At 40.6% G+C, this 20918-nt stretch overlaps 1 protein-coding gene across 7 annotated transcripts in view; it reads left to right on the top strand.

Annotated features, from left to right (window-relative positions):
- The window catches only part of LOC115209403 (ribonucleoprotein PTB-binding 1), a 102804-nt gene that overhangs the window by 8503 nt on the left and 73383 nt on the right, over nt 1-20918 (top strand). For all 7 annotated transcript variants that reach the window (XR_004998419.1, XM_036501574.1, XM_036501573.1 and 4 more), the window contains one exon: nt 13970-14036. Coding sequence is in view for 6 of the 7 variants with exons in the window: in XM_036501574.1 (XP_036357467.1) it covers nt 13970-14036 (67 nt within the window). In the remaining variant the exon portion in view is untranslated. The remainder of the gene's footprint in view (nt 1-13969; nt 14037-20918) is intronic.

The raw sequence follows: 20918 nt of genomic DNA, 5'->3' as shown, positions 1-20918 counted from the left end.
GTGATTGTAATGAACCTTGAAAATTACACAGGTGTTTTTTATTGGTCCCTAAAAATATTGATGTGGAGGCACATGGCCTAGTGGTGAGAGCAGCGGACTCGCGGTTGAGGGATCGCGGGTTCAAATCTCAGACTGGGCGATGTGTTTGTTTATGAGCGAAACACCTAAGCTCCATGTGGTTCCAGCAGAAGGTAATGGTGAACTTCTGCAGACACTTTCGCCACAACTTTCTCTCACTCTTTCGTCCTGCATCTTGCAGCTCGCCTGTGATCGACTGGCGTCCCATCCAGGTGGGGAACCTATACGCCAAGGAAACTGGCCCTTATGAGTCAGGCGTGGCTCAAGAAGGAACAAACAAAAATATTGACAGTGAAAAATTGAACATTCACAATGAAATTGTTTGTTTATCTATACACAATAGACAGATGCCATTTAACAAATACTATTTACCACTGTATTTAGTATCTCATTTTTGAAACGACTAATTATTTTACCTAAAGAATTCAGAATGCCACTGGTGGTTGTTGAAACCTTGATGTGTATTAAATCATACTAGCTCTATTTTGAGAGCAATCATTGTAATTATAATAGGTCTAGTTGTGGAGGCGCAATGGCCCAGTGGTTAGGGCAGCGGACTCGCGGTTTCAATTCCCAGACCGGGCGTTGTGAGTGTTTATTGAGCGAAAACACCTAAAAGCTCCACGAGGCTCCGGCAGGGGATGGTGATCCCTGCTGTACTCTTTCACCACAACTTTCTCTCACTCTTACTTCCTGTTTCTGTTGTACCTGTATTTCAAGGGGCCGGCCTTGTCACTCTCTGTGTCACGCTGAATATCCCCGAGAACTATGTTACGGGTGCACGTGTCTGTGGAGTGCTCAGCCACTTACACGTTAATTTCACGAGCAGGCTGTTCCGTTGATTCGGATCAACCGGAACCCTCATCGTCGTAACTGACGGAGTGCTTCCACAATAGGTCTAGTTGACGTTTGTAAATTTAATAATGCTTACTTCTTTTTTTCTTTGCAAGAAAAGTTCAGTAGCTGTATTTCTTAAGATAATTTTGCACCTATTTTCAGTCACATAGATTGAAGCATGTGAGATATTTTGCCTAGAGGTGGGGGGGGGGGGGCTATTTAAACTCATGGTCACGAGGTCAATTTTCCAGCATTTTAACTTTGTTCAACTAGAATCAGTTTTATTTTATCCTCTAATTCTTCATGTGCCATGTCATTTGTTTGTCTTGCAAATAATAATGTTGCACCAGTTATTTGATTATGACTCTTCATGAAACCTTATTGACTTTACAAATGATTAATAAGTGACCTACTTCAAATATTTTTTCCAATTCAGTGATATTTTGTGATAGTCCACCTACCTTCATCATCATCATCATTCAATGTCCTTTGTCCATGCTGGCATGGGTTGGCCAGTTTGACCATGGCTGGCAAGCTGGAAGGTTGCACCAGACTCCAATCTGATTTGGTATGGTTTCTACAGGTGGATGCCCTTTCTAATGCTAACAACTTCAAGAGTGTAATTCATACTTTTACGTGCCACTGACATGACACCAGTATCTGCCACAACTATGATTTTATTTGGCTTGATGGGTCTTCTTCTCAAGCATTGCATAATTCATATCCTTTGTCAACTTTGGTGATCAGCCTGTCTGTTACTCTCTCCCATGCATTTTTCTAACTAAACAGTTCCCCATAAAAGCACTTCTGTACATGTCTCTTTTTAAGTGTCTGTGAGGGCATTAGTACCATTATCATTCTAGACACACTTGTCTCCAGTGATGTTTTACTTTGAAATCCAGAAACTTTATGCCTCTCATCCTTAGATTGCAAAACTTGTACAAACCTCTTACTTTTGGCTTTTCTCTTTGTTAATTATTCTTGGTACTTGATGACATTCTTCCTTTCTTCCTTCTTTCCAGGCCTGTCTCTTAGGTTTTGTGATTCTATTCACTATTTCATTTGACTGGAACCTCATACAAGACCTAGATCTCATCTGTACCTCTTAGCAGGTTATAAGAACTCTGACCTGTCCTCTGTGTTATGTGTCTCTCATCCTCCCTCTTGTTATATGCATCAATGCGCAATGGCCCAGTGGTTAGGGCAGCGGACTTGCGGTCGTAGGATCGCGGTTTCAATTCCCAGACCAGGTGTTGTGAGTGTTTATTGAGCGAAAACACCTAAAGCTCCACGAGGCTCCGGCAGGGATGGTGGTGATCCCTGCTGTACTCTTTCACAACAACTTTCTCTCACTCTTACTTCCTGTTTCTGTTGTACCTGTATTTCTAGGGGCCGGCCTTGTCACTCTCTGTGTCACGCTGAATATCCCCGAGAACTACGTTAAGGGTACATGTGTCTGTGGAGTGCTCAGCCACTTACACGTTAATTTCACGAGCAGGCTGTTCCGTTGATCAGATCAACCGGAACCCTCGTCGTCATAACCGACGGAGTGCTTCCATCCATATGCATCAGCCTAGTACTTCTTATGGTTAAAAGCTCATTCAGCTTCTGTGCCTTCATTCTTCAGATTATCCAGTGTTTTTGCATCAATCTAACGGTAGTTTTTGGATTTTTTTTACTTCATATTGCAATAGGCATCAAGTAGAAAATTGCTGGAGAATTATATAGGGAAACTTAAAAACTGTAGAAAAACTCTTTAAAAACGATTGCTTATTTTTATTGATTGTACTTACATCATCATCATTTAGCGTCCGCTTTCCATGCTAGCATGGGTTGGATGGTTCAACTGGGGTCTGTGAAGCCAGAAGGCTGCATCAGGCCCAGTCTGATCTGGCAGTGTTTCTACGGCTGGATGCCCTTCCTAACGCCAACCACTCCGTGAGTGTAGTGGGTGCTTTTTACGTGCCACCCGCACAGGTGCCAGACGGAGCTGGCAAACGGCCACGGATGGATGGTGCTTTTTACGTGCCACCGGCACGAGGCCAGTTGGGGCGACGCTGGCAACGGCCACGAACAGATGGTGGTGCCAGACGAGTCTGGCAAACGGCCACGAATGGATGGTGCTTTTTACGTTTAACAAAATTATGAGTCTTCTGCTATAGCCCCGGGCCGACCAATGCCTTGTGAGTGGATTTGGTAGATGGAAACTGGAAGAAGCCTGTCGTATATATGTATATATATATAAGTGTGTGTGTGTATATGTTTGTGTGTCTGTGTTTGTCCCCCTAGCATTGCTTGGCAACCGATGCTGGTGTGTTTACGTCCCTGTCACTTAGCAGTTCGGCAAAAGAGACCGATAGAATAAGTACTGGGCTTACAAAGAATAAGTCCCGGGGTCGATTTGCTCGACTAAAGGCGGTGCTCCAGCATGGCCGCTGTCAAATGACTGAAACAAGTAAAAGAGTAAAAAGAGTAATATGCTTAGTCCACGTACTTGGAAGAATTTCTTCCTACATGCTCCACTCCAGTATCTCAACAATCTCTCCTGATGACCCATCTTTCCTTGTACTGATAGTGTTAGTGGCATCCCTAGAATTTTGAATTTGAGGTTCAGTACATTGGTACTTATCTTCTATACATGAAAGAAAGAATTTTTTTTATGATCACTTGGTGACTGTCAAGATTTTTTCATACATGGTTAGATGTTTCCATTAATTTGATATTATTTCCTCGTGCTTGGTATATGGTGGCAGCAGCAATAAAACTTTGTTAGTATAGGTGTTAGTACAATACATACTTAATGTTTCCAAGGCAGGTAAGGAGGAGGATGCACACTTGAACTCACTCGAATGTCTGTGCATAGTGATAGGGATATAGGATGGAACTTTGATAAATGAAGAAAACTATTAGCAATATAACATACTCATATGTACAGAAATACATTCTCATAGGATGTATGTATGGAAATAAGGAACTTATGGAAGTAGTCTCAGTGAAGCTGGCACCATAATACGTCATGGGGTAGGGGTGGCAGTAGTGAGTACATTCAAGATAAATTCTACATAGTTTTTCACTTAAGGACAGAAAAAAATGATTTTACAGTAAAATGATCAAGAATGATGTCAGAAAGTAAGGAATTACTAGATTATTAATAGTTATCACTTGAGAGAGGAAAGAATAAAACAAAAACAAATAGCCGTCTTAAGACTAGGAGCTTTCTTATTAATAGAGGCTGGATTTTAAAAAAAGTGATGTCGAGGAAAGAAAAAGGAAAGGGAACCAGATAGATGGTGTGCTAAAATGAACAGGCATATGGATGAGGACAGCTGTTTGAAGAAGTGTCACAACCTCAAACAGTGGGGGGAACCTGTGGAAGAGGTAGACCTGGGAAGACATGAGAGGTGGTGAAGCATAATCTCCAAATGTTGGGCCTCACAGAGGTAGTGACAAGCGATTGAAACCTTTGGAGATATGCCATATTTGAGAAGACCCGTCGAGCCAAGTGAGGTTGTAGTCATGGCCGATGCCAGTGTCGTGTCACTGGCCCGTTAAAAGCACCCTTCAACTGTTGGCTGATATGCTGTTCTTTTGAAGACCTGTCAAACCAAGTGAAATCATGGTCTGGCCGATGCCAGTGGCATCTAAAAAGTACCTTTTTGAGCATTGGGCCTCATGGAGGCAGTGACATGTGACCAATACCCTTGGCAATATACTGTACTTTTAAGGCAGCAAGCTGGCAGAAATGTTAGCATGCCAGGCAAAATGCTTAGTAGTATTTTGTCTGTCTTTACATTCTGAGTTCAAATTTCGCAAAGGTCAACTTTGCCTTTCATCCTTTCGGGGTCAATAAATTAAGTACCAGTTCTGTACTGGGGTCAGTCTAATTGACTGGCTCCCCCCCCCAAATTTCAGGCCTTGTGCCTTGAGTAGAAAAGAATATACTGTGCTTCTGTTGACCTGTCAAGCCAAGTGAGCTGATGCTGGTGTCAGGTCAATGGCACATAAAAAACACCCACTACACTGTCAGAGTGGTTAGTGTTAGTGTTAAAAAATTAATCACCTAGGACTTGCATTCATGTTCCATTTGACCTATTGTTGCACAGAAATGCCAGTTTGAGAAGTAACATCAGCATACCTTCCTCTTTATTGATTTTGTGCTTTTTGCCAAATTGTAGTCAGATTTGGCAATGACCATATTGAATTCTTGAGAAATTTTTCTTCCTTATCATATAAAAATCTTGAAAATACATTCTTTTCTAAGTGAAAATTAACAAGAAAATTTTCACTTTTATATTTCATAATGATTATCTGATCTATCTCCATCAGTTTTTATATCAAAATAAAGCTAAATCATTCCTCTTCCTGATTGCATAATTTTCAACACATTGAGTTTTAGCACTCCAGCACATAGAACTAGAATGAGGGCTACCATTCAGCAGTCAAAAAACAAACAAAAAAATGAAAAACGGGACAAACTTTGTGAATAGGTGGAAATATCAGTGATTGAGGGACTATGACATGATATGTGTCAGATTTTGATCAAAATTATATGAGAAGAAAGTTCTCATCCAAAACTTTCAAATGATATATAATTTTCAACAGGAAATATTTTGACATGAAAATGATCAAGCAAAAGGGTTGCTTTTGCATGGTCAAACTGTGCTTGTCTCTCTTCAACAGTGCTCTATAGTGATATTTAATAGAGGTAATTATGGAGGCATCAAATTGCTGGACCAAATGATGAAAGTTGCGGAGAGAGTTATAACCCAATTAATCAGGAACAGTTAGACTAGATGAAATGCAGTTTGGTTTTGTCCTGGGTTGAAACACCACTGATGCTATTTTCGTAATCAGGCAACTGCAGAAGAAGTATTTAGCTAAGAACAAGCCCTTGTACCTGGCATTTGTTAATCCAGAGGACTTTTTTGACCATCAACTCCCTTTAGCCACTTCTCCTTCCACATCAACTCCCTTTAACCACTTCTTTGCATCATATTGCTGGAATATCTTTTATTGAAATTGACAACATCAATGTGAGGTATGAGCATGGTAATCCTGAATTGATATCAAGCGGAATGTCAGTCAGTTTCAATCTCAAATCACCTCGTTCCTCCGGGTTCAGGCAATTCCTATAAGCAAACAGTCGACAGTCTGCATCCCCTCAGTCACACCTCTCAATTATCATGTGTTCCCATGTTTCATGGTGCTGACTAAGTATTTCAAGCAGTTCATCTGGGTGCACTGGTCTTTCGCACACTGACCCCTTGGCTATCATCGGCCCCCTGTAATTGCTTGTCGACCCCTAGGGGGTCCATTGGATCCCCTTTGGTAACCCCTGTGTAGAGAAAGCCTTTGACAAAGTACCTCACTCTGTGATATGATGCTCTCTGAGAAAACTAAAGGTAGGTGAATGGCCTGTGAAAGCAGTACAGGGATGTTGTTAGTAAGATAAGAGTTAGCTATGGGTACAGTGAGGAATTTAGTGTAGTGGTAGGTGTTCACCAAGGCTTGATTTTCTGCCCCCTCCTATTCATCATTGTCCTCCATGCCATAACAGGAATTTAAGACTGGAAACACATGAGAACTACTATATGCTAATGATCTGGCTCTTGTAGCAGAATCTATAACAAAATTAGAAAAGAAATTCCAGGGGTGGAAACAGAACCTTGAATCAAAGGGTCTTAAAAGTCAACTTAGTAAAAGACCAGGGTCCTAGTAAGCAAGAAATTGGACAGAACCCTTTATCCTTCAAATAAATGGCCCTGCTTTGATATGTAGGAAGGGTGTAGGCAGAAGTGCAGTTGAATAGGAAGGTTAATAGAGAAGATAGTGTTTGTAAGTTGAAAATGTGCAGGAGCCATAAAGACCACAGATACACAGGAAACTGATTTTCTCTAATGTCCTGGTTGCTCTCTGGAAGTCATAGATAATTTCTGCCTCTTAGGGAACCTAATTAACAATGGAAAAGGTTGTACAGAAAGTGTAATTGCTAGAATAAGAATAGAAAGGAGAAAGTTCAGAGAGCTTTTACCTCTGTTGACAACCAAATGTCTCTCTCCTCAAGTTAAAGGATGATTATATGATGCATGTGTATGAATTGTAATGAGATGGGGGGGGCCATGAATAAAGAGGTATGCGAAAACTGGAGAGGAATGAAGCTGATATGTTTCAGTGGACAAGTAGTGTTGGTGTGCATGTACTTCAGAGCATTAGTATATTGAGAGACAACTTAGGCATAAGAGGAATAATATGCAATGTGCAAGAGAAACGACTGCACTGCTTTGGTCATATAATGCGGATGGATGAGGACAGTTGCATAAAGAAGTGCTGGTTGCTTAAAGTGGAAGGAAGTTGTGGAAGATATGGGACGAAGTATTGGAGACTGATCTCAAAATAATGAGCCTTATGAAGGAGATGACAGAGCCACTATAACAAAATTGATATCCTGAAACCAAAGTGCCATGTAAAAAGGACCCAGTACAATGTGTAAGAAAAAAACCCTGTCAGATATACACACACATATATGCTAGCACCTTCACACATGTGAACATACACACACACTAACCATTACACTCGCGTGCGTCTGCACACACACATGCTCTCTCTCCCTCACACGCAGATACTCACACAAACACATGTGCATGCAGATTCTCACACATACACCTCCCCTGTTCTTTCCTAACCCTCCCCACATTAAAGAACTATACCCTCAACCCATAAATCTTCAGCAGGCAAGATACTGAGCAAAATAACAAAAGGACGAACCCAGGTCATAGATGGCTAGTGTAACATTAACCTGCAAACTCCTATCAGTAGTCACCTGGATGTACATACACAACCACACGAATGTGCATACACACACACACACACAGAGGACCAATTCTTAGATGAAAGCAGACGTTGGAGGGAGTAGGAAAGTCATGAACAGCAACAAAAGAACTTCAATGAACAAACAAATAACTAATAGATTGTTTAACCAACATGTTAAACAAATGATTGATTAGTTGTTAGATATTTGACCAATTTACTAATAATAATAGAGAAATTGAATTGAACCTGTACTTGTGTTGTTATTATTAACCTAATGACTCTCCAAGGATACAATACGTGTGTGTCTTACAAGTTTTGTGATGTATGACAAGTCATAAGAGGTGACTGGGGTTCAACTTGTGTCATATGCCTCGGCATTTAGATTTTCATGTGACTTACCTCTTACAACTTGTCTCATATGTCACAAAATTTGTAAGACAGTATCTGACTTAGAAGACACATGCTAGTTCACAAAAATATTCCTTCAAAAGGGCAAAAATGTAGAAGAAATTTGAATATCTGTCACTTGTTTCAAACCCTGTCAGTCAGTAACTGATCTGAAAAGTTGTCTGAGGGCTCATCAAGGGAGGGATTGTGGTGTGTGTGTTGATGGGATGGCAATCATCTACATATATGCGTGTGTGTGTATATATATTTTGATCTTGTTGATGCTGCTGCTGGTTAGTAATATATCTTTATAGGGAATTCCCTTTTTTAAATTTTGTTCTTGTTTATAAAAGAAAATCAGCTTGAAGCAACTTTGTACAGATGGACTTTTAAGCACTATTTTCTAAACCATAGGAAAATAAGTGAGCATTGCCAACCAGTACCCCCTTTTGGCCATGCCATTTTTGCTGTTTTTCTTCAGTGCACCCTTAGATCCTCCCACTACCTCCAGTGGGGCAGGTGGGTACCATCCACTTTGGGAAATCACTGCTCTAGATGTGTATGCATACAAGTCTATAACATAATGGGATGTTTAAAATGAGTCCATGATATATGTTCACTACTTGTAAGAGTACACATTTTGCTTATCATAATCATATCTTTCTGATTTTTCAAATTTGAAGTAAACTGTGAATTTCACATTAATAAATTGTTTTATAAACTAACACTTTACTCTTATAAAGATTACCTACCTTCCTATTAGAGTATAAAATGAGTTGGAACTAGCAGTAAACTAAATGTTACTACTTCTGATAGTGTTTTAGTATTAATGTCTGTTGCTGAGGGATCTGTTTCTCAGATCTTTTCTCATCTTGTCAAAGATTTTTTTTTTGCCTTGCCTTATCTACAATAGAACCTTCAAGTTCACAATGAAGTAAACATCTAACCTTTTTAAAACCCATTTAAGATCTGTCGAATGAAGTTATTTTTGTAAATCCTTTCAAAACTTTGATTATTTTCAAACTTACTGAAACATAAACTGTATATTTCATTAGAAATATAGTCATAGAATGGTTATGATATTGCAAAGTGTCATAAACTCCCTACACCTTGCTTGCATCTTTGAATAAAATTCCCTCCCAGATTTTAAATGAAATCTAAAATGTTTTTAGTCTTTTTATTGAATATGAATTAGTTATATTATACAAAATATGTATAATTTTATATATAATCACATTCTTGTCACTGCTTCTTAGCTACAAGATCTTGAATGCCAGAGAGTGCACAATGTAAGTCTTTTCAATGTTTAGCTTGTTTCTGTACTTGGTCTTGACAGCAACAAGCATGGAAAATGCAGCTTCACAAAGATACATGGATCCTAACATAGCTAAAATCTGAAGAGCCTGATGTGAGATGAGAGGGTAAAGAGGAAGGTACTTGATCCAGAACATCTCAAGATTCTGTTCTTTGCAGTCTCCCTTAGCTGGGGAGTTGAACTTCAGTTCAAGAAACTCCTCTTACACTTCTTCCAAAATCTCAGTCACATCACATTGAAATGGTTTCCTGATGAATTTCCAAGCTTCATGCTTTTCATCTATGTCTGGAGAGTATCCAATGAATTCTGTTTTCAAGTCAGATGAGTGGTTATTTGTTTCTTTAACTCAGAATCAAGGTTACTGTGAAGAGAGCAGAATCCAAGTTACTAAAATTGACTGTATTTCCCTGTTGAATTCTGCATTTCCAGAGATTGAATGGTGTCATGGTGCATGAGAATGTCTGTTTTTCTCTTGTAATTTAAGGTCGAGAGCATTCAACGCTTCAAAGATGTCTACCAGGTAAGCTAGAGATAGCTGAAAGCCTTCAGGCTGGAACTTGTCATGGAGAACTGCCTTCCGTTGCAAATCTAGAAATATTGCTACTACTTCTCATAGTTCATAAAGCTGTCCAAGCATGTTCCTCTTTGATAGCCATTGTACGTCCCTGTGAAAAAGCAATGCTTCATGTTCAGATTCCATATCTTTACACAACAGTTTGAAAAGATGACTTTTTAAGGCTCTACCTTTAACAAAGTTGACAATTTTGATAGCCATGTTCAGGACATTTCTCATTTCAGTAGGTAAGGTTCTGGATGCTAATGCTTCACGATGAAGTATACAGTGTGTACCTACAACAGATGGATTTTTTTCTTTCACCCTAGTAATGAATCCAGACTGCAGACCAAGCATAGCTGGAGCTCCATCAGTGCACACCCCTACCAGCAAATCCCACAAAAGTTGGTTTTCCTGAAAGTTGGATATATCATGAAAAATAGCTGCTGCTGTTGTACAACTGTCCATAGGGTGACAGAACAACCTTTCCTCTTTTACACAGTTGCCTGATTCAAAAATGAGCATATACCAGCAGCTAAGAACACTGAGTGATGTCAGTCGTTTTGTCACACTGGATGGCAAAAACAGGAGAATCTCTTACTTGGTTGAGAATTTGATCTTTGTCTCGAGACAAGTCAGCGATCTTTTCTTTGACTGTATTGTTTGATAGTGAAATCTGGGAAAGCCTGTTTGCACTATCTTTCCCCAGAATGAGTTCTGCACAGATTAGAGTTGGTTTTAATGAGAAACTCTTTGCGATCAATATGGTGTTCTCATAGGAAGCCTCAACAACCATTGAAGTTTGTTACCGAAATGCCCTGCTACTGTCCAACTTAGCTTGCTTTAAGGAATATCTTTTTGTTTCAAAGAATGTCTTGGGCTTGTCTGCAAGAGCAGGATGTGTTGTCCTCAAGTGGCGTTCCAAGTGTGAGGGTTGCATTCCATCATTGCTCAAAATTTTGTAACATATCGCACACTGGGGGACTTCTGCGTCACCCTTTTGGAGGGACACAAATCCAAATCAAATATATTTATCAAGATATTTCCATTTCTTTGCACTCATTGTGAATTATTTAATGTGCAGTGGATGACACAAATATGTGAACAAAAGATAAGGCAAATTTAAGGTAATGTCAAGGCCCAAGTTAGAACACTTGGAGTAAAAAGTTCCAAAAAAAAATTAAAACAAGAATTTTGGAATAAAGGTTAAATTAACAGAAAAGTTATATGGAAAATTTGTACAATAAAATATTGTATTTATTTGTATGAAAGCATAAAAAAAAAATTTTGCTAAAAAGATTTTGTATAGTTTTTAGTTTTACGTAGTACTTTCTGCAATATTTAAATCTGAATTTTAGTTGAACATTTGGCTTCATATTATAATTTTTTTATTTCAAAAAATTTACTATATTTTTAACAGAAACATTTAATATTTAAAATTTTGGTTTTATTGTTAAAATTTATTTTTCTAATCTGTTTTAATTTTTTTGAGACTTTATTAAATAGAGCGATAGTAGAACCTATTACATACTTTCTGTTTTATTTCCTATTTTTAAATTTGTCATACTTTTCATCTTGCTAAAATTTTAAAATAGTTTTCAATTTTTAAATTATGTTAATATTTCTTAGTATGTTACTATAAAAATTAGATAATGTTTCAGCATGTCTCTTGATTTTTAAGAACCACATTATTTCATATATATGAAAACTGGGATTAAACTTGTTTGTAATCTATTAACTGAAAAAAATATTTGTCTTTACACAATAATAATATCTGAGCTTTATACCAGTGGTTCCTAGCTTGAGTCTTGTAATAAAAAAAAATTACAAAATCAAGGCAAATGTTAAAACTACAATTCAGATTTAGTGAGGGTTTTGAGGGATATGAAGTAGGGGTCAATAAGTACAGAAAATGGTAAGCATGGCCATAATAAAATAAGGAAGCTAATGGTATAAGGCGATACTTTTGCATTTTTTCATAAACTTCTCATTATTTAACCATGCTCTTGTTAAGAGAATAACAAATATAGAGAAATTTTTGCTTTTTCTCAAGGGCTCGTGTGCCCCTTGGAAATTGCTAATGTTCCCCCTCCCTCAGTTTAAAAACCACAGGGTTAAACAAGCAATAATAGTTGATTTAAAAAGGTCAAATAAAAATTGTAAATATTATGAAAACAACTAATCTTGTAATTTCATCAATAGATCCCAAATAAGTTATATATCATTCATTTATTTTGTGTAATAGAAAGTTGTCAACTCTATGAATTTGGTAGTTGGACAAACAACTTCCCAGTTATCACACATGTAACCTTTGTTGTATAACATAACATGTAATCAGGGAAATATTGGTTGGAAACATAACTGTTCTCATAATACTTACTGTCAAATCAATTTTAGTAACTCTCGCCCAGAGTAAAAGGTAGACTGTATGACGCATGTGCATGAACAGCCATGCTACATACAGTGAAACATGGACTGTGACGGCTGAGGACATGCGTAAGCTTGCAAGGAATGAAGTCAGTATGCTCTGCTGGATGTGTAATGTCAGTGTGCATAATCAACAGAGTGTAAGTGCCCTGAGAGAAAAATTGGACCTAAGAAGCATCAGATGTGGTGTGCAAGAGAGACGACTGTGCTGGTATGGTCATGTGGCGAGAATGGATGAGGATAGCTGTGTAAAAAAAGTGCCACACCCTAGCAGTTGAGGGAAGACCTGGGATGAGGTGGTGAAGCACGACCATCAAACATTAGGCCTTCGGCCTCACCAAGGCAATGACTAGTGACTGAGACCTTTGGAAATATGCTGTGCTTGAGAAGATCCAGCAAACCAAGTGAGACCATAACCCATGGCCTATGCCAGGCATGTAACCAGCCCACTTACACATACCTTTCCTTCATTGGACACTAAACTCTGCTTGTGAAGACCTGTTGAGACAAGTGAAATCGAAATCAAATTCAATGACAGCACCGCATGTCTGGCATCCAAGCGTGATTGTTGCCAGGGCCGCAGCCTGGCCCCCCCGTGCCGGTGGCACGTAAAAAGCACCATTCAAGTGTGATCGTTACCAGCGTTGCCTTACTGGCACTTGAAAGACAATATTGGTGTGAGGTCGTTGCCAGTGTCCCTGGACTGGCTCCTGTGCAGGTGGCACATAAAAAACACCATTTGAGTGTAGCTGTTGCCAGTACCGCCTGACTGACCTTTGTGCTGGTGGCACGTTAAAGCACCCACTATACTCTCGAAGTGGTTGGCATTAGGAAGGGCATCCAGCTGTAGAAACTCTGCCAGATCAGATTGGAGCCTGGTGCAGCCATCTGGCTCACCAGTCCTTAGTCAAATTGTCCAACTCATGCCAGCATGAAAAGCAGACGTTAAACAATGATGATGAAATACCAAAACTTGTATCATTAACACAATTTGATATGATTAAAATTCTGATACTATCAGTCAGAAATATCATTGACCGAATGTGTAGAAATCAAAAGTCTACCTTGTTACTTACAAAGAAGTTGCAAGAAAAACTTCAAAAACACAACAAATGGTTAGAAAATAAAGCTGAACACAGTTGTCACTGTGTTGCAAATGTAAGCAACACATACACACAAATGATAAGCCTCTTTTGGGTTTTTTCCACCAAATTAATGCAGTTTGGTTAGCCCAGGTTTATAGTAGAGGACACTTATCTAAGGTGCTGTGCAGTAGGACTGTACCTGGAACTATGTGGTTGGGAAGTGAACTACCATAACTATGCCCCTATTATAACAATTATTATAATCTTAACAGTTCTTGTAATATTTTATATTTTAACTTGTATTACTCAAGTGAGCCATATAAGGCAAAATATATCTTACTAGTGGACGATGTTTCTTTCTTTAGAGCATTTGCTGTTACAATGATTTAGAAAATGTTTTTTGTATTATCATTTTGTCAAATTTGTGTTTAAGCTGCTTCATGTTCTTTCTCTGCTTACTCTATTTCTCACTTTCAGGAAGTAAAAGAGTTCATTGGTGGACATAGCATTTCCAACATTGTAATCAGCAAGAAATCTCGTCATGGTATGTTGCTGCTGTTTCATTCCTTTCTTTATAATTAAAAAAATTTTTTTTTCTTTTTCAATTTTAGGAATTTTATGAAAACCATTTAAAATAATACATGTTGATTTTGGAAAAGTTACAACTCAAGAATTTTAATATTCATACCTGTATGTTTATATTTAGTCACAAGTTTGTTTGTGTGTGTACAATACAGTTTTCCCTTTTGCTTCATTAGCTTAACCTGAACAGGTTTGTGGTTTTACTGCTATGAGATGTTATTGCTGCTGGGCACTATCTCTACAGCTCAACAGACAGGTAACTAAAAGAGTAAATTAAACCCAAGTAAAATTTCAAAGGCCATATCTATACTACTTTTCCAATGTTATTGATACTTATAGAAATAAATCTTGGAAGCAGAGTCAATTGAACAAAATTCTATAGATATATAAATTGTCTCCCTGACAAATTCCCCTACTGTAATGACAATGACAATGATAGCAACAGTGTATCAGTAGGTTAATTATCTAAATAACAAGTATTAGTTGTAATATCAAACATGAAGCTTAGTAATTTGAAATGATTAGGTAATATAGGCAGCAATCTTTCATTGTATAATTAATGTTGCTAGAATATATATGCCTTGATTCAAGAGAAATTAAAAAGATTGATCACAAACAAAGTTACAGTGATACCTTGCAGTACGAGTTTAATTCGCTCCGAGCTCGTTTTACGATTTACTCATTTTACAAACCAGTTTTCCCCATTGAAATTAACTGGAATCTAATTAATCCATTCTAGTCCCCCCCCCCCAACCACCCCAAAATAATTTTCATAGGTTTTAAAACAGAAAAGGTGTAGTTACAAGTCAAATGACAATTATAAAAAAGAGAATGCAAAAGAAATATGTAAACTGGTTTTATTAACTGAATTACCTGAAAGATGGGACGGTATGTGTGCAAGGAAGATGAGGATTACTGTTTGGAAAGAGAATCTCCTTGCATTAAGACTTCAGGAAGAAAAATTTTTGGTGGGATTTTGAGTCTATTGCTGCAGATTTCCATTTGTACTTCAAAACAAATATTCACACAAGCCTCGGCTCGTACAGCCAATTACCCATACAATGGTGCACACGTACTGTGAGGTTCTGCTGTAATATAAAATTCTCATATTATTGAAGAGAATAGAATTAGGTAAATAAATATATAGACCCATAAAAAGTGAAGCAGATTCCTTCATGTAAGGAAATAGAGATTACATACAATGAAGAAAAAAGATGGTTTGCACAAAATGATTTTCAATTAATGAAAGAACACAGCGCGTTTCCTCGAACAGCCTAACACTCTTTTATACAGTTGGACGCCAGGCGCCGCGGTCAGAGGTAAGCGATTCCCAGCCACGGGCTGAAATGCTGCACGCCTCAAGGGAAGTTTTCAGGCTGTCCTTGTATCGCCTCAGTGGCCTTCCAGGGTTTCTTGCTCCAGAAGCCAGCTCAGAGAAGATCATCATCTTTGGTAGACATGTGTTGTTCATTCGGACTACATGTCCGACCCACCAGAGCTGGGCCTTCATGATGAGGGCTTTGATCCCGAGCATTTCAGCTCTGTGAAGCACCTCAGTGTTGTAGACTGTCCTCCCAGGAAATTCCCATGATTCGTTGCAAGCAGTGAAGGTGGAACTGGTTAAGTACTCACATTTGCCTCCTATACAGCATCCACGTCCCACAGCCATAGAGCAGAGAGGTGATGACGACTGCCTTATAGACTGCCAGCTTGGTGGAAAGTCTGATACTTCATTCAGCGCACATACGTGTCCAAAGTTTGCCAAACGAAGCTCTTGCTTTTGCAAGCTTCATGGAGACATCTTTGTCCATGCTGAAGTTTGAGGACGGGCAGCTTCCCTGTAAAGCTCTCCACGTTGTTCAGAGTTGTGCCCTCAATCTGAGGCTCAGGAGGTGTCAGCAATGAGATGCCTCTGTGGTTGTCACATGAAGCTCTGCCCCATTGTTCTTGTACAGATGCACGATGTTGGCATCATTGAAGTCCTGTGGCACTGACCCTTCATCCCAGAACTGCTGTATCAGCTCAGTCAACTTGATGGCAACAGCTTCACCTCCCTCTTTGAAGATCTATGGGGGTACTCCCATCAGGACCAGGTGCTTTCCCCACGTGTAGTTGCTTGATGGCCTTCTGGATTTCTGCCAGTGTCGGAGGAAGGGTCATCAAGCAACATCAGGACTGGGTGCTGTGGCATGTCTTGGATAGCCTGCTGGTCAATCTGGGAAGGTCTGTTTAGCAGCTGACTGAAGTGTTCACTCCAGCACTGTATGATGTTGCTCTTCTCAGTAAGCAGGGTTCCATTGGTAGAGTGCACAGGTGCCATTGCATTTAGTGTGGGACCATACATGTGTTTCAAGCCGGCAAAGTACTTCTTGGAGTTGTGCTCGTCTGCACACTGCTGTAGTTCTGCAGCCTTGTTTTCCCACCACTTGTCTTTCATCTGTCGCAGCTCAGTCTGCACCTTTCCTCGGATGTTCTTGAGGTGGTCGTGCTTGGCTTGGGAGTCTTTGTCATTGAGCCAGGCAGTGAAGGCTTCTTTCTTCTCTTGGAGGGTGGTGGTGATCTCCTTGTTGTTGTCAAACCAGTCTTAGTGTTTCCGTTTTGTGTAGTCAACGGTAAGGCTGGCGGAGTCATACACTGCATCCTAGGCCTTCTCAAGGTTTCCCTCTGCTGGCAGATGATCAAGGTTAGCAATGAGGGTCTCTTTTGTTTTGGGTTCATTGAATTTCTGGATGTCCAGTTTCTTTTTAACATCAGCTTTCTGGTGTCTGTGTCTGCTGATGATGGAAAAAAACAGTCTGCACCTCAACAGCAGGTGATCTGTCCAGCAGTCAGCTTCCCTCATTGCCCTAGTGATGCGAACATCCTGGATGTCATGGCGCCTGGTGAGCACAGTCAATCAGGTGCCAATGCTTGGATCTTGGGGGCATCCAGGTAGCTTTGTTGATGTCAGGCAGTTGGTACAGGGTATTGGTGATGGTGAGTCTCTGCTCAGCAGAGAAGGTGAGTAGCAGTTGACCATTGGTATTCTCATGTCTGATGACATCTGGCCAAGACTGGGCATCTCTGCCTGCACGGGCATTGAAGTCCCCGAGTATCAGCAGCTTGTCATCTTTAGGAACTGACCATAGCACTTTGGTGAGGTTCTGATAGAATAGTTCTCTCTGCTCCACAGTGTAGGTCGTGGTGGAGGCGTAAGCACTGATGAGTGTCAGGTGCATCTTGCCTTGGAGAGAAATTCTCATCGCCATCAGGCGGTTGCTGATTCCTCTTGGGTGGGACTCCAGGTTCTTGACGAGGGCAGTGTGAATGGCAAAGCCAACTCCTGCTTCCCTGCATTCATCTGGTGCCTTCCCTGACCAAAAGAAAGTGTATCAAGCTCCAGCCTCAGTGATCTCCTCTGTGTTGGTAAGGCATGTCTTGCTGAGGGCAGCAACATCAATGCTGTATCTCTGCAGTTCACAACCCACAAGTGCTGTTCGACGTTCTGGTCTGTCACAGTTTTGGCTGTCCATGAGTGACCTGATGTTCCAGGCTCCAACACATAAAGTGCTTTTCTGGTGGGAGGATTTTGGGTTGTTCTTTCGCTTTGACTGCGTGGTAGATGACCAGTCAGCTGCGGTATGCTGACAGGATGAGATGAGGCACCTTTTCTAGGTCACCTTTTCTAGATCCTTCTCCCTAAGGAGGGCTGCTCTGTTGTCAGAGTGGCTGCCAAACCATGCCCTTGCCCCTGTTGGCTACACAATGACCATCCTGCCAGTGCAGGTTCATGGCTTGCAGCTCCCTGCATCTGTCACCGTCACCACTCGTCCACCGTGTCAGGACTTGGAAGAAAAAGTAGAGAGGGTGGAGTCACTGAATCTTGGGCAAGAGAACTGAGGCCTTGGGTTGCCCAAGCTCAGGACCCCCCCCCCCACTCAGTCCAGCTGATCTAGCCAGGAGGGACGCAGGACAACACATCCTAGCCACGACTGGACTGCAGGCGCTGCCGGAGAGATGATGGACTTCATCACCTAACCACCTTAGGGACTCCACTCCAGATTTGGATACGGTTTACACCCTAGCCTTTGATTAACCAAAGAAACCTACCTCCAAGGCAGCGGGAGACTCTTGGAGGGTGGGGACGTCTCACTACCCATACAGGACCAGAAGGACCTGCCCACTGCCCATACGATATATACAATTTAAAAAAAAAAATTAAAATATATATATATATATATATATATATATATAAATTATCATCATCATCATTTGATGATGATTTCATCATCATCATCATCGTTTAACGTCCGTTTTCCGCGCTAGCATGGGTTGGACGGTTCGACCGGGGTCTGGGGGGCCAGGGGCTGCTCCAGTCTGATCTGGCAGTGTTTCTACAGCTGGATGCCCTTCCTAACGCCAACCACTCCGTGAGTGTAGTGGGTGGTTTTTTACGTGCCACCGGCACAGAAGCCAGTCGGGGCGGTGCTGGCATTGGCCACGTTCGGATGGTGCTTTTTTATGTGCCACTGGCACAGAAGCCAGTCGAGGCGGTGCTGGCATCGACCACGTTCGGATGGTGCTTTTATGTGCCACCGGCACAGAAGCCATTCGAGGCGGGGTTGGCATCGGTCACGTTCGGATGGTGCTTTTTATGTGCCACCGGCACAGAAGCCAGTCGAGGCGGCACTGGCAACGGCCACGATCGGTTGGTGTTTTTTATGTGCTACCGGCACAGAAGCCAGTCGGGGCGGTGCTGGCATCGGCCACGTTCGGATGGTGCTTTTTATGTGCCACCGGCACAGAAGCCATTCGAGGCGGGGTTTATATTATATATTTTATGTATATATATTTTTCAGTGCCGGTGGCATGTAAGAGAACCTTCCGTTTCGCGACCGTTGCCAGCACCGCCCCGTTTCGTGTCCGTTGCCAGCCTCGCCTGTCCCTCGTGCCGGTGGCACATAAAAAGCACCATCCGTTCGTGGGCGTTTGCCAGCTCTGTCTGGCACCTGTGCGTGTGGCATGTAAAAAGCACCCACTACACTCTCGGAGTAGTTGGCGTTAGGAAGGGCATCCAGCCGTAGAAACACTGCCAGATTTGACTGGGCCTGATGAAGCCTTCTGGCTTCACAGACCCCAGTAGAACCGTCCAACCCATGCTAGCATGGAAAACGGACGCTAAACGATGATGATGATGATGATGATATATTATATGTATACCTGTACATATATATATATATATATATATATATATATATATATACATATGTATGTACATACCTACATCTATATGTATATATACATGCAAATATGGGTACAGGACATCAAACAAAGGTTGAACACAATGAGAAACGAAAACATTAAAATAAAAACCCTCACCTTACTGACAGCGTCCCTGAACATGGCTTGTATAGCTCTCATTAATCACTCGTCTATATATATATATATACATACATTTATATACATATCTATATATACATAAATATACACATATATATATACATGCATATATATAAAAAAACTTACTTCAAAAAGGATGCGTGGCATTCGATCATATAATAATATAGATAATATATAAATATATGCATATATACATATATGTATGTACATACCTACATCTATATGTATATATACATGCAAATATGGGTACAGGACATCAAACAAACGTTGAACACAATGAGAAACGAAAACATTAAAATAAAAACCCTCACCTTACTGACAGCGTCCCTGAACATGACTTGTATAGCTCTCATTAATTACTCATCTATCCCTAGTTTCCGCATTGACCACCAGATAAGGGATCGGGGGATCCTGTCAAAGGCTTTCTCCATGTCAGCAAAAGCCAGGTACAGAGGTTTATCTTTGGCTAGGTATTTCTCCTGCAGCTGTCTTACCAGAAATATAGCATCAGTGGTGCTTTTCCCTGGCACAAACCCAACCTGCATCTCATCCAAACTGACTCTCTCTGTAATTAGTTGGGCTATGACCCTCTCCATGATCTTCATTACCTGATCTAACAACTTGATACTTCTGTAATTATTTGTATCTAAAGCGTCACCTTTTCCTTTCTAGCACTTGACTATAGTGCTGCTACACCAGTCATTGGGTATGACACCTTCATGTATCACCTGGTTAACTATATGGGTGACTAGACTATAGCCAACACTGCCAGATATTTTGATCATCTCTGCAGTGATTCCTGATGGGCCAGGGGCTTTCCCTGTCTTCATACTCTTAATTGCTTTATCTGCCAAGGTACTGTCAACTCGGATAGCAGGTACCTCTGTTGGGTCGACATTCGGCAGACTCTCTTTCTCCCATTCATTTTCTTTATTCAGCAACCTTGTATAGTGGCGTCTCCAAACCTCTCTCTTTGCAGCCTCGTTTAGTGCAAGTGAACCATCACCCATGCAAACACATTTCTCTCCCACACACTGTCTTGCAACATGAAATACCTCAAGTCTTTCATCCTCACGGCGCAGAACATTGGCAAATTTTTTCTTATCTGCTTCCCCTCTGGCTAAATAAACCTGCCTCCTAGCTTCCCTTCTGACAGTCTAATACAATTCCCTGCTACCACCGTTCTTCCAGTCCTTCCAAGCCTGTTTCTTTTCTCTAATAGCCCTGTCAACAACATTGTTCCACCACCACGTTATTTTGGTCATTAGGTGGTAGATGGCAAAATTAGTAGGGTATCAGCAAAATACTTTGTATTTGGTTGTCACTCGGGTTCACTTTGCCTTCTGTAAAACCAATATTGGAGTTGATGTAGTCAATTACACCTTTGAATCTGCTGTCCCTTCATAGTCACAGTTTAATGTTTGAAACCAGTAAACCTTAAATTAATATTGAATGGTTTGAATAT

The sequence above is a fragment of the Octopus sinensis genome, linkage group LG3 (assembly GCF_006345805.1).
Source record: "Octopus sinensis linkage group LG3, ASM634580v1, whole genome shotgun sequence".
In the NCBI taxonomy this organism is placed as follows: Eukaryota; Metazoa; Mollusca; class Cephalopoda; order Octopoda; family Octopodidae; genus Octopus; species Octopus sinensis.
The sequence above is the reverse complement of the archived record's forward strand: the minus strand, read 5'-3'. Positions and strand labels throughout refer to the sequence as shown.